Genomic DNA, 15,097 nt, shown 5'->3' with positions numbered 1-15,097 from the left:
GATATTTCAGAAAGGTTGGAAACTGGTCGGCATAAAATATTTCCCACCTTTTCTATTTTAATTTGTATGCAAAAATCATCACAATAGATCTGCAACTATAAAATTACAAACACTTTCTAGAAGTGACTATATTTCTAGTTATGATAGAAAAAGTTACTTGTATGACATCTACAATGAGGTAAGTCTAAATAAAACAGAATTTGGTAACAAATGCTTTTTGATCTATGGGCAATACAAGTGAATTGAACAAAGACAATGGACAAACTGAAAAAATGACTTGTTTTTTTAGTATGTTTAAAGGATGAGAAATTGGTAATGAAATGAAACATTTTAAAAGATACTCTGGATATTTCACTTTACATCATAATTTTGGCACTTCATGGAACATTTATTTCCCAAAGACCAGAATTGGTTTTCCACATACTTTGTAGACATTGTACTTGAGTACTGGCAAACACTGAAACGTAGTGAACTAAACATTCCCATGTATTTGCACATGCATGCAGTAGTCAGAGTTTATGAATTCTCAAAGATGATATCTTGCAGTATTTGTTTCAAGCACTCTCTTCAGCAGATCTCGTTTCAGATTTCAGTCTTACAAATTCTTTAGCCACGTCATCACTGGTCCTCTGAGAGAGTATTCTAAGGATAGTCAAACCAGTTTCATCCATAGAGACATTTTTCAGAAGGGGATACCATGCCCCATAGCTTCCCTTTTCTGCTATGTTCTGTAGCTGAATTACCGTCATTCCGATAATTCGATCTTCTCTGGCAAAGCAGTAATCTTTAACTGAGAGATGAAGTTCATAGGCCCCGGGCCGGTTTTCATTACCCAGAATGCTGTGTGGATTAAAAATAAGAATTTTGAGCAAAACCTTGACTTCACCTAGGGATCGATGTGGTTCTAAAATACTGTTAAAAGTTTTCTCCCTTCCTCAGCATATAATTTGGCAAAATGGAGTATCATGTATTTTAACTCTGATGCAAATATCATTTCCATTTTAGATTGTTTTTACATAGATATTGCTTAGCAATCTAAGTTAAAAACTTCTTTGCCTATATAGAAATAGGACATCCGGGGCGCCTGGGTGGCTCAGATGGTTAAGCGTCTGCTTTCGGCTCAGGTCATGATCCCAGGGTCCTGGGATCGAGCCCCGCATTGGGCTCCCAGCTCCGCGGGGAGCCTGCTGCTCCCTCTCCCGCCCCCCCTGCTTGTGTTCCCTCTCTCGCTGTGTCTCTGTCAAATAAATAATAAAATCTTAAAAAAAAAAAGGACATCAATCTGAGTATGCTTTACTCTCCTGATATTAAGCATATTAACAGAAACATTAATTAAAATACCTTATACTTAATTCTTGGAGGTGTGGTCTTCCTACTGATATAGGAGTAGGATGGGGTTGGTAGGGATCGTGGGCGCTAGACCAAGGAAAAGGGGTAGTAGTTCTTGCCAGAATTTCTATGCCATTTCAATATCAATTATTACATTCTCTTTTCCTTATCTCAGAATCCTGGATAAGCTCTTATATCTAGGAGCCTTTTCTCGGGGGAATACACAATACAGACTATCAAGCTAACAAAGACAACAAGACTATTCACAAGATGCCAAATTAGATACAAATCTCCAGAGTAAATCAGTTCTAGCAGAGCGTGGTGCTTCAATGCCAGTTCTTTCCGATGGCGACAGTTAGACACCTGTCAAGTGTGGGTCTGAGGATGGTCTCGACTAATACCAACTTGGCAGTGCAGAACTGAGCTTACTAATGAAGAAGGCTGAGAGGTAATACACTGAGAATAATCCTCCCCTGCCCCTTATTTTACTTCATCCTCAGATCTCCTTGACTTTCTAATGAATGCACATCTGTTCCTCAGCAGTACGAGCTTCCAAATCCCTTCCTTTTCTAAGTGACTTTTTTAGATCATTTTGCAGAGTCAAACTTTTGTTTCCGAGCAACACCAATAACTGAAGTGTGCACTTATTTTAGAGACAACCTGAAATAAAGTGAGAGAAAATGGAAGCCTGATGGGTAAGAACAGGAGAGCAAAATTTGATAGGAGCCAGATCTTCTCGTGAATTAAGATGCATCAAAATGCTGCCTTTTCCCAGAATCGTGCATGGTTTTAGTACCTCACAGTGTTATATCTCAATTTTGCATGAGTCAAGTAATTCCTAGAAACTTTTAGAAGACATTTTAACTGGATCACATTTTTTGTGTGTCATTTAGAGGAGTAGATACATGGAATCTTGTGAGCTGGTTTATTAGCAGGGATTATGAATATGATTAATCTATTACAGCCATTTTAAGAGCTGTGGTAGGATGGTTAAGTTTTAATGAGTGGTGATAGAGTTTAATATTCAGAACTTAGTGTGCTGAAAAGTCTGCGGGAAACTAAGAATGTGAGACAAGCAAAGAACCAAGCCAGTGAGAAACTGTTTTGGTAAGCTAAGTGTGTGTGCATGTGTAAACCCCAAAGGCTTGGTCCTGGGTCCTCCTGTCTTCATCCCTGAGTCAGCTCATCTAGATTTATGCAATTATATCTATATGCAGATAATTCTCAAGTTAGATCCAACTATACATTGGATATCCCTTCTGGAATGTACCTTAGGCATCTCCAAATTATTATGTTTAAAACAATCTTTGATCTCCTCATCTCTTGTCCCAACTCTCCCATCTCAGGAAATCACTATCTACCCAATTGCTTAGCCCAAAACCTAGAGGTCATCTTTGATTTCATTCGGTGCCAGATAACTTTCATTTGCCTCAACTGGATATACTTTGCATCCTTTTCCTTGTACTTTGCAATAGAATGCTGACCTGTAAGGACTGGATCAGTAGAGTTTCTTCATACTGTGGCTTCCAGGTGGTTTGGGCCAAGAGGGAGCCCCTTCAGGAAATCAGAAGTAATGATGAGGATGAGGTCAGAGTCTATTTCCCTGGCCCCTTGTGTGTGATGCTTCCTCTAGGGTACTGTTTGCCTCCATGGCAAGGCCACTGCTCTTTTTGAGGTGGCTGATGACACATGAAGTTGTTTTTCCCCCAGTTTTAGTAACTAATCTTCCTCTCCTACATGCATAGTAGGGGTAAAAGCTTGACCACTAGTAGCCCCAGTTTACGTCACTATTGCTTATAGTCCTTCGATTCTCACATCCTAGTAAATTCCTTTGTAAATAAGGCTGTCTTGATGAAATATCCTAAATTATTTTCAGAAACCTAACTTATATACTCTTTCATGTGCTACCTCCTGTCGACTGCAAGTTCTAGAGAAGCTACTTCCAGTACATAACCAGAATCTTTCCACTTCTTTCCATCTCTCTACTGCTTACCTCCATTTCGCTACTACCATCTGCGAGTCAGTATTCTCTCTTGCCTGGACTAACTGCAATAGCCTTCTAACTCATCTTTACATGTTTGCTCTTTTTTTTTTTTAAGATTTTATTTATTTGACAGAGAGAGGGAGACACAGCGAGAGAGGGAACACAAGCAGGGGGAGTGGGAGAGGGAGAAGCAGGCTTCCCGCGGAGCAGGGAGCCCGATGAGGGGCTCGATCCCAGGACCCTGGGATCATGACCCGAGCCGAAGGCAGACGCTTAACAACTGAGCCACCCAGGCGCCACATGTTTGCTCTTGTTTTCCCATCATTTTTTTTAATATAGCAAACAGAATAATCATTTAAAGATATAAATCAGATCATTCATGTTCTTATCTGAAAATTCTTCAAGGCCTCCGATTGAACTTAGAATGTTACCTAGTCTCCTTTACCCTGACAGCAAAGTCCTGTGCACCTTTACTCTGTACCGTACTCTGGCCACTTCTTCAAACTCCCTTGCCCACTGTATACTGTTTCTTAAATATGCCAAGTGTGCTCCTGCCTTAGTCTCTGCGCTAGCCATTTTGCTTGGCCTGAGATGCTCTCCACCGTCGTGCTTGCATGCCTGGTTCTTCTTTTTCCCCTCAGGTTTCGATTTAAAAGTCATGTGCTCAGAGAGGCTTTTCTGAACAGCCAATCAACCAATCTATTACATCAGCCTGTTTTAATTCTCTGTATAGTACTACCCTATGATTAATTTTTGCTTATTTGTGATTTTGATGTTTCTCATCAATGATGTTATTCATTTCTAGAAAGTAACTTCTATGACAGCAGACCTTCTGTTATTCATACCAAATTCCTACAACAGTGCTTGATGCATGGTAGGCACTGAACATCTATTGAGCAATGGAAGGGAACTAAAAACATAGCTGTCTTAATTTGCTGGGATCAGGGGTGAACAGGAATACATCAGCCTATAGGCTTTGCTTTCTTTCGCAAAGCCCAGTGCCATTCCCACCCTGAACCTCTCAGTAAGTTTAAGCTGTATAATGACTATTGCCTGGTTGAATAGGTGAGTCGGGTCCTGACTTACAATTGAAATGTTTCATTGTACTTTGGTGACCATGTGTTGCTTTTTGTCTTGGTGCCTTGTTTTCTCTTCTTGTCTCCAAGGTTAGGTCCCAGTATACAAACTTCCACAAAGGGCCGGAACATTGCAGTGGTCTGCCAGTTTAGGTCATTAATAGCAATCACTAAAAACCACAGAGGGAAAGGAATGAAAAATGTTAGCAAACAAATGTATGGAATCTTATCTTCCCCTTTGGTCCTTAGAGTTATTTAATTTATTTATTTTTTTATGTATGAGATCTCCTTTCTTTTTTATTATGTTAGGTTAATCACCATACATTACATCATTAGTTTTGGATGTAGTGCTCCATGATTCATTGTTGGCGTATAACACCCAGTGCTCCATGCAGAACGTGCCCTCTTTAATACCCATCACCAGGCTAACCCATCCCCCCACCCCCCTCCCCTCTAGACCCCTCAGTTTGTTTCTCAGAGTCCACAGTCTCTCATGGTTCGTCGCCTTACAAGTTATATTTTTTAAAGTCTATCATGGATATCTTTCTAATTCATTATATGTTTTCCAATTGCAAATATTCTACTATATGGATATTATATCCTATGTTTAACCAATAACTTATTCTTAAATGGTATGGCTGTTTCCTAACTTCAGGCATCATAAATAATTCTTAAATGTGCATTCTTATATGTCTACTTTTGTCATCCTTTGAAAATGTTAAAATATATATATTATAATTAAAGTAGTTATTGTAAAAGTTCACAGAACTTTGGGCATTTGATCTGTAGTGTCAAAATATTTTTGAAAAATATTTAAAGACACTGGCAAGTGTAGGCATGCCCACTTACCAACACTGTACATAATCTATTATAGACTATAAACTGTGTTACTTTTATAATGCAAACATACATCAGGTAATGCAATTTTAAAATGTTTCAGAAGGCCATGGTTTTTAATGAGGTGGATATTGTGACTAAGTCTATAATAATATAAAGTAGAATATGGTTCTTTTTTTAAAACAAAAAGATTTTTATTTATTTATTTAACAGAGATAGCACAAGTAGGCAGAATGGCAGACAGAGGGAGAGGGAGAAGCAGGCTCTCCGCTGAGCAGGGAGCCCGATGCGGGGCTCAATCCCAGGACCCTGGGATCATGACCTGAGCCGAAGGCAGCCTCTTAACTGACTGAGCCACCCAGGCGCACCTAGAATATGGTTCTATTGAGCAAAATTAACCATTAAATTTCACCTTTGAAATGACCCCAGCATTCAGATTATATTTTTGCAATCTAAAACCAATAGATTGAACTAATCATTAAAAAAATCAAGCCCGTTGTTGCAAATCACATCGAAAAAGAAGTAAATAGGTAGATAATGTGAATACTAAGAACATACTGACCTAACATATAAAATTTGACTAGTTATGGAGCCAACCATAGCCCTAATGTTCAATGTATATCCTAGCATCAACAAGAGAAAATGTTCAATGTATACTGGTTTGAAATGTAATCTCCAATGTTTTTAAACCATTTAGATACTTCAGATAATGTAGGCTAAATACCTGTACCATTGATTTTTTTCAGCTTTAGATCAAAAGTTCTGGTTTCATGAAAAAATTATGAGCATGCGCTAAAATCATTAAATATTTTTAAAAACAGAGCTAAGAAAAAATTACATTTGTTTATGTTATTGCAAAGGTTAAAGTCCACTAGGCTTGTTTGGTCTATCTGGACTCGATATATACCTTTTACAGTGACTTTATGCTCTCCAGTTCCTGGGGTAGCGGTGATGTCCACATGAACAGATATCTGACCCACTGAATCTTTGGAGGGGCGACCTGCAAATAAGTAGACATTTACTGGCTCAAACTTCCAGGCTACTTTAATAATAGACATGTACATTTTCTGCATAAGGGACTTGAAAGTGAGTTCATGGAAACGAATGGTTCTTTTCGTTAATAGCACATAATAGGTATTGATAAATGTTCATTAAATTAAATTTGCTCTGCAGGTTTGAGGCTTTGGTATAATCATATTTAGCCCACTGAGCTAAAATTTCATATGGTGCTCACATATAATAAGACACCCTGTTAGTAGTAGTATGGTTAGAAGAACTTGCCGTTGCCTTATTAGGCCCAATTGAGCTCTATTCATTGCTTATGTACAAAGGTGTGTTATTGTCTTTCATGCCTAAAAGAGCTTTTCTACAATGTGCCCTGCCAAAGCACTGGGGCCACAAAGATGGGTCTGTAGAACATCTGCTTTCATGAAGCCCCAAGTAGGCCAGGAGAGACCAACATATGAACACAGTGCTGCAATACCTATATCTATATGCTGCAATATCTATAATGTATATTTGCAAGGTCTACTGATGGTGTAAAAAGGTGTAGTCCATTCTCTCCTGGTAAAGGTTAGTCTAGGGTTAACATGCTGTATTGGAAAGTCCCTGTGATTTGGGGTCAGATAATTTCAAATTCAAATCATAGTTATACCCCTACTCGTTTTCTGATCAGATTTTGCCATATTCTCAAGTCTGGTTTCTTATTTGTAAAATAGGGATAATAACACCAACGTCTTAATATATACCCATGTATTAACATCTATGAACATACATATTTTTTCCACATATAGGGGCATACGTTCTAACTATCCTTAAACTCACCTTTATCTTTTCACCTAAAACTGCATAGATCATTCCATTTCAATATGTATAAAGCTCTCCCTTGTTCTTTAAGATAGCCTGGAATAGCACAGCACTAACTACAAAGTAAATGTTCAATGAGTAGTTGCACGAAAGTGAATCACTGAAACGTTTACAGATAATTGAAACACGGAAATATTTAAAACATATTTTATAATGTTTGGCCTTTATTCCATTATGTGAATATACCATAATTTATTTAACCATGTTTTGGTTTCTGATCTTTTGCTATTATAAACAAACTATAATAAATACTTATTCATATTTACAAGTTTATAGTGTAATTTCCATAAGTTAAATTTACTTGTCAAAGTAGGTGGAACTTTAATTTTGTCCCATAGAGATTTTTTAAAGCAGATTCTTTTTTTTTTAAAGATATTTTTATTTATTCATTTGAGACACAGAGATACAGAGAGAGAGAGAGAGAGAGCATGAGCAGGGAGAGAAGCAGGGGGAGGGGGAGAAGCAGACTCCCCGCTGAGCAGGAAGCCCGATGTGGGGCTCCATCCCAGGACCCTGGGATCATGACCTGAGCCGAAGGCAGATGCTTAACAATCTGAGCCACCCAGGTGCCCCTAAAGCAGATTCTTATTTATTTAAAAAAATTTTAAGTTCCAGTGTAATTAACATTTAACATTATATTAGTTTGAGGTATATAATACAGTGCTTCAACAAAACTACGACACTACTCACTGTACTCTTCATCCCCATCACCTACTTCACCCAACCCCCTCCTCCCCTCTGCCATCCATCACTTTGTTCTCTGTAGTTAAAAGTTGGTTTTTCAGTTTCTTTTTTGTTGTTGTTCATTTGTTTTGTTTTCTAAATTCCACATATGAGTAAAATCATATGGTGTTTGCCTTTCTCTGATTGACTCTGATTGACTTATTTCACTTTACATTATGCCCTCTAGATCCATCCATGTTGTTGCAAATGGCAAGATCTCATTCTTTCTTATGGCTGAATAATATTCCATATGTATATATGGAATATTATATATATACACATACACTATATATATAGTACACATACATATATACACACACACATATATACATACATACATACACACAAACACATACACACACACACACACACACACACACACACACACATACCACATCTTTATCCGCTCATCAGTCAACAGACACTTGGGCTTCTTTCATAACTTGGCTATTGTAAATAATGCTGCTGTAAACATCAGGGTGCATCTATCCCTTTGAATTACTGTTTTCATATTTTTTGGGTAAATACCAAGTAGTGTGATTGCTGTATCATAAGGTAGTTCTATTTTTAACTTCTTGAGGAACCTCCATACTGTTTTCCAGAGTGACTACAGCAGTCTGCATTCCCACCAACAGTGTAAGAGGGTTCCTTTTTCTCCACATCCTTGCCTACACTTGTTGCTTCTTATTTTTTAAATTTTAGCCATTCTGACAAGAATGGTAATATCTTATTGTGGTTTTGATGTGCATTTCCCTGATGATGAGTGATGTTGATCATATTTCCATGTGTCTGTTGGGCATCGGTATGTATTTTTTTGGAGAAATGTCTGTTCATGTCTTTTGTCCATTTTTTAATTGGATTATTTCTGGGTTTTTTTGTTTGTTTGTTTTTGGTGTGGAGTTAAGTTCTTTATATCTTCTGGATACTAACCCTTTATCAGATATGTCATTTGCAAAGATCTTCTTCCATTCAGTAGGTCACTTTTGCATTTTGTTGTTTCCTTTGCTGTGAAGAAGTTTTTATTATGATGTAGTCCCAACAGTTTATTTTTTCTTTGTTTCCCTTGCCTCAGGAGACATATTTGGGGAAAAAAATGTTGCTATGGTCAGTATCAGAGAAATTACTACTTGTGCTCTTTTCTAGGATTTTTATGGTTTCAGGTCTCATATTTAGGCCTTTAATCCATTTTGAGTTCATTTTTGTGTATGGTATAAGAAAGTGGTCCAATTTCATTCTTTGGCATGTTGCTGTCCAGTTTTCCCAACATCATTTGTTGAAGAGACTGTCTTTTTCCAGTTGGATATTCTTTCCTGCTTTGACCATATAATTGCGGGTTTATTTTTGGGTTTTCTTTTCTGTTTCATTGATCTGTGTGTCTATTTTTATGCCAGTACCATATTGTTTTGATTACTACTGCTTTGTAGTATGTCTTGAAATCTGGGATTGTGATACCTCCAGTTTTGTTCTTTTTCAAGATTGCTTTGGCTATTTGGGGGTCTTTTGTGGTTCCATACAAATTTTAGGATTATTTGTCCTAGTTCTGTAAAAAATGCTATCAGCATTTTGATAGGCATTGCATTAAATCTGTAGATTACTTTTGGTAGTATGCATATTTTAACAATATTTTTTCTTCCAATCCATGAGTTGTCCCACAGAGATCTTAATAATTTTTATGCAATATATGAGACTAACAAGAATCTTATTTTTTAAAAACATATAAATGAATGGCTAATAACCAAAGCTGAAAATAAAAGGCTCTGAGAGACCCAGTTTATACCTTCAGAGGATCACTGATTTGGGCCAGAACCTTTCAACAAGACCTGATGAGAGCCAGTTCACCAAAAGGACCCCGCCCAACAACCCCGCCCATCCCAGTCATTTGATAATAAAAGGTTTAAAGGATAGAAAGTGAGGGGAGGATAGGAAATGGTTGTTCATTTTGTTTTGTTTTGTTTGTTTTACCTCAGGTAAAGGGAAGAAAACTCCCAGAGAAATACTCCTAATCCTTGGAAGCGAGATGGTTATTTCAGCTTTGAATTGGTTGCTTACTTAGCAGACAATATGACCTGAGCCAAATAGGGGACAACCAGCCACAGTGTGTGCCAGGACTACCTCCTTAAATCCATGGCTGCTAGGAAGTATGAGAAATGGTTCCTGAATGTGCTCAAAGTGCCAGAGTTGGGCACAAGAAAGGGAAGGAAGATGCGGTCGTGGGCTATAGCCTTGTCAGGGATTGTCACAGATGGGGCAAAGATGCATGCACCTCAGAAGAATGTGGCAAGATGAAACAGGTGAGGTGCATCAGGAATAAGAGGGCAAGTCTGGACCCTTGGAAAAGTCCATTAATGCCCCAAGGATCTATTTGGAAATGAGTCTCACACCAGCCATCTCTAGAGAACTTCTGCTTCCCCAAAGACAATGAACTGGAACAGCCCTTAGCATTAGCCAAATAGACAATGACCCTTAAGCAGACAGTGACTACAAATGATCACTACTGAAGTTAAGTAGTCAGCTGTCTTTTCCCTCTCCTTCCTTTTTCCTCCACAACACACAAACTATCACCAAAGGGAAGAAGAAAGGTACAGTTAAGAGAAGTCCACACCTTCCTTACTGCTAGCATCACAATTTTCACCTGCTTGTGGGGAGATAAGGAGAGATTTGAATCTAATAAGTGATTAGAATTTAATGTGAGCAGGAATAGGTCTTAAAAATCTGAATAACTTGCTAATGGTCCAAGTAACTAATAGGGTACAGACCTGGATTGTGATATCAGTAAAGGAGGCATCCATGCAGTAGAAAGTGGGGCTCACAAGCAAAGGTGAGAACTTTTTTGGGAAAATAAGATAGTTTTATATTATACCTAAGTTGGTGATATCCTTATGAAGTCTTCCTATTCAAGAATAGAATATAACTTCCTGTTATTCAAGTCTTTTGTGTACTTCAATTATGTTTTACATTTTTCTTTGTGTGAATGTTACATATTTTTTAAAGGCTTTTTTTAAATGATTTATTTATTTGAGAGAGAGAGAGAGAGCACACAAACATGAATGGCAGGGGTAGAGGGAGAGAATCTCAAGTAGACTCCTTGCTGGGTGCAGAGCCTGACATGGGGCTTGATCTCACGACCATGAGTCAGACACTTAAATGAGTCCACCACTCAGGTGCCCCAGGATGTTGCATATTTTTGAAAGCTTATTCCTAGGTATTTTGTCTTATCCTATTTTAAATGTGACCACTTCTTCCATTATGTTGATAATAGGAAGGCTAGTAATGATTGTATGTTAATTTTTTAATCCATCGAACTGATTTTTTTTTTTTTTTGAGAGAGAGAGAAAGGGGAGAGGGGCAGAGGAAAAGGAGAGAGAGAATCTTAAGCAGGCTCCACGCCCAGGGCAGAGCCCAAAGTGGGGCTTGATCCCACAACCCTGAGCTGAAATCAAGAGAATGATGCTTAACCAACTGAGCCATCCAGGTGCTCCCCCAACTGAATTTTTTAATGAAAGATTGCCCTTAATTCTTTTGAGTGTTGCACATATATAATAAATTATCTTTAATCAATGAAACATTTCATTTTTCCTTTCTAGTTTTTATACCTCTTGTTTGCCTTCCTTAATTTTATTGGCTTGTACTTCTATATTACATGATAGTATTTAAAGTAGATATGCTTGTTATCGTCCATTTGGCTCTGCAAATTAATTTTCCACCCTTTTTCACTCTGCCTTCTGCCCTCAGAGGCTCTCTGACAGTTTCAGTGGTGTCTTCTATGTCTAGTGTCTATTTGGTCTGGAGACAGGGAAGCCCTGGCAAGAGATTAGAAGGAGGGAAGAGAGTCACATCAGGTATTTATTTCTTTAGTCTCCTTCCTGTGGGCTCACCTTGTGCTAACTGAATCCTGCAACCAAACATTATTTCCTTCAAGCAGCCCTCACGAGGTGACAATATTTTTCCAGGTTCTAGTTGCTTCCTCTTCCTTTGTTACTGTTAATGCAAGTAATAGTTCAATAGTTCACTCTGTCTTCTGGTTTCTTTATATCCCCTGCCTGTACCTTTCTACATAGTTTCTTTATTAAATCCTTTCCAAATAATCTTAATCGGGGTGTGCCCTCTGATACCTGTTGGGACTTTGGTTAACAGAGTTAGTGTTTTTGATTTGCTCATAACTTTAATGAAAATGCTTCTAGTATTTTCCCAATACTCTTTTGTGGAACAATGAGACAGTCTTTGAGGCAAGGAACAGGGCTCAAAATATAGACACTAATTTCTTAGCAACTATTATTGTTACGGATTTCACAGAGGAGAAAATCGTTAAGGAGCTTCCTACAGGCTGAGTTGGAGTTCATCTCTTAGACAAAGGAAGTCAAAGAAATAGCACGAAATCACATGCATCAGACAGAATGGTGCATCCTGGAAACTGCAAGTAGTTTAGTATGGATGGAACACAGATGAGAGAGTAGCAAGAGGAAACGTTTATGAAAATCTTGGTACCTTGAATGCCATAGAAGTGTTGAGATATTATCCCAGAGCTGCTGGGAAGTCTCTTAAGTTTTTGGCTATAAGTAGCATAGTCAGATTTATTTCTGGAAATAATTCCTCTCATTTGAGTAAAAGATGGATCATTCTCATCACTCCATTCTCTTCTGGAAAGACACTTGCATCTCACTGTACCATGAATCAAGTCCTAAAACCCAGCACTTTCTTAGGATGCTTCTGATGACCTTTTACTTCATCCATGTTGTGGGTCCATGCTGTTCACATTAGCCTAATTCTTGAAAACTTTCTTCATGTTTTCACCAAGACAAACCACATGTTGGGGACATCCTTTCTCTGTTATCCTATGAAGCCCTGTCCAAACACCTCTACTATGAAACTATGTTCATTTTTTTATCCTATAAATAATCTGCAATTATATTCTTGATTTCTTCAAATACTAAAAATCCTGGGCAATGGAATCATACTGCTTTGATTATGCAGATGGTCTCACTCATTAACAGATAATTAAAACTCCATGAACTTTCATTTTCTTATTTTTAAAGTGGGGATAAAACCACCTATCTGGTAACACTGTGGTGAGGCTAAAAAGAGATAATTAAAGAATACATAGACTATTTTGAGCCTTGCATTTAACAGCTGCTAGGAAATGCTTCCAAGTTTATTATGATAATTCAATTCTTAATAAGGGAATATTTCAAAGTTATTAAATTCCTTGAGGATTCATGCATAATGCCCACATATAAAAATTATGAAAAAAATACGGACATTATGGTTGGTTATCTAGATCTAAGACTGTAAGAAGATAAATCCAGAATGATGGACGCTCTGCCCAACAACCTTGGAATTCTACTTCCTTCACTAAGACTTTCTGGGTTGAGTAGAATACAGATGGCAGATTTTTAGAGCCCTCAAATGTCTAATAGGGAAAACTCCTTCTTTATAATGTAAAATCATTTATTAACCAAGAATCTGGTGAAATGAGCTTTCTTGATTAACAAACATTTTTTGTTTGTTTTTGTAACTACTGTTGAAATCACAGTTGATGGGAAAAGGCCTCTACGGGACAGTGAAAATGCATGCATCCAGTTTGCGTATTTGTCATTGTTTTACTAAGGATCAGAGCCTGCTCAGTGTTTGGGTTTGAGGTTAAAACTTGTATGGCTTGTCTTGTATGTATTCTATGAGCAGTGATACAGCCCAGAGTAGACATCATGAAATGACGGTTTCTGCCCAGAGTAAACATCATGAGATGATGGCCAGGAAAGTTATTGATTGAATATGTTTATAATTGAGAAAAGCCTTCCGTCAGGACACTCACCAGGAGGTGTCATTTCTTCATTTGAGTTTCTAATCACCAAGTTAATTTAAAGTCTTTAATTGTGTTGTTGAAGATTTTGAGAGATTTTTATGGCAGGAAATATTAAAGTCCTAGTTAGGAAAGTTGGGTTTCTGTTTGCTGCCTTTATTTTGGAGGAAAAATTTAATACTGTTTTAAAACAAGTAACAGTTTACAAGACTTGCCTAAAACCTTTTAAAAGGTACTGTTTAAACGCAGAGATATGTTTTCCCCTTTTACAAATTGCTTTCTGCAGTCTTCTACATGTACCTGCTGTGTGTGTGTGTGTGTGCGTGTGTGTATGTGTGTTCCCTAGAGAGATACGGACAGTTCCATTGGGAAGAGAAAAACATTAAAATCACACTTATGTATTCAGCAGTGAATGAACATTTTGTGAAACTGCCTAGGTAGAAACATTTACTAGACTCTAAAAATACACATTTCCCTTTCTAACACAAAATGTGAAATTTACTGCTCAATCAAGTCAAACATAGGCTTGAGAACTGACTTCTTAATGTGTCACAACCCTAAACAAGTGGAGTTAGGAAGTAGTTTAAAAGCGTTTATCATTGCCATTATTGCTTTAATAGTCATGCTATTCACAATCATCACTTTAGGACTCCAGGTCCTGCTTTCACGGCCGGCTGTTTATATCACCCCTCTAGCAGTCATGCTGTGCCTGGTATTATAGTTAATTAAACAGATACTTTTCTGTCTTCCTAACTATATTCCATAATGGCAGGAAATATTAATATTAATAATTCACACACTTTATCTCCAATTATATAATAAACTTATGATGTTATTTTGATAGATACTAAAGGACCAATTCATTGATTAAATGTGCAGGCAGTACTCACTTTACATGGTGTGACATGCCCAGATTTCAACTCCCATAGTTTAGTAAAATAACACCTGTGTCCCAACAAACAGGTTCAGATTTCACTTATCATGGTGTAGTAAATGTGTATCATTGCATAAAGTACAAACTTTGCTGCTAGTTTTTTAGTCCACAAATCACTACATAAATAACAGATATGTCATCAGTGATCAATTACATTGCTTCTTTCCAAGTCTGCTGGTGTTCACCTGTTCAGTTTACACACACAGCAAAGTGTGTAGTTGTGTTGCTGCCTTGCTTCCCCGTGATGAACCCATGTGACATTTTACAAACATGGACAATCAAAAGAGGGAACTGACCAGCAAAGACGAAAGTGCAGCAAAGAAACAAAAAGTGATAAGGCTGGAGTGAAATTTGCATATAATATAAATGAGTTAATTGACAGGATTACTGAACGTGGGAGTGTTGACACTACTGCCAATAGAGAGACTAGAGAAGCAGACGGGGAACTCAGTGAAAGTGAACTTCTTGGCAATAGATGAGGAAGAAGATGAAGATGTCCTAGTGGAAGTGACACTGGAGGAAAATCTTTACACATAAGGATCTCTGAGATA

General features: G+C 37.7%; 1 protein-coding gene across 3 annotated transcripts in view; it reads right to left on the bottom strand.

Moving 5' to 3' along the window:
• Window positions 1-554: 554 nt before the first annotated feature.
• The window catches only part of UNC13C (unc-13 homolog C), a 601,702-nt gene continuing 587,159 nt past the window's right edge, over window positions 555-15,097 (bottom strand). For all 3 annotated transcript variants that reach the window (XM_028100275.2, XM_088025127.1, XM_028100274.2), the window contains 3 exons: window positions 6,134-6,226; window positions 4,400-4,559; window positions 555-840 (listed from right to left, as the gene is read on the bottom strand). In XM_028100275.2, coding sequence (XP_027956076.2) covers window positions 555-840; window positions 4,400-4,559; window positions 6,134-6,226 — 539 coding nt within the window. The remainder of the gene's footprint in view (window positions 841-4,399; window positions 4,560-6,133; window positions 6,227-15,097) is intronic.

The sequence above is a fragment of the Eumetopias jubatus genome, unplaced genomic scaffold, assembly GCF_037043125.1.
Source record: "Eumetopias jubatus isolate StellerSeaLion01/CBP00866 unplaced genomic scaffold, mEumJub1_p1.0 scaffold_7, whole genome shotgun sequence".
Classification (NCBI taxonomy): domain Eukaryota; kingdom Metazoa; phylum Chordata; class Mammalia; order Carnivora; family Otariidae; genus Eumetopias; species Eumetopias jubatus.
Note: the sequence above shows the minus strand (reverse complement) of the source record. Positions and strands in the feature narration are given on the sequence as shown.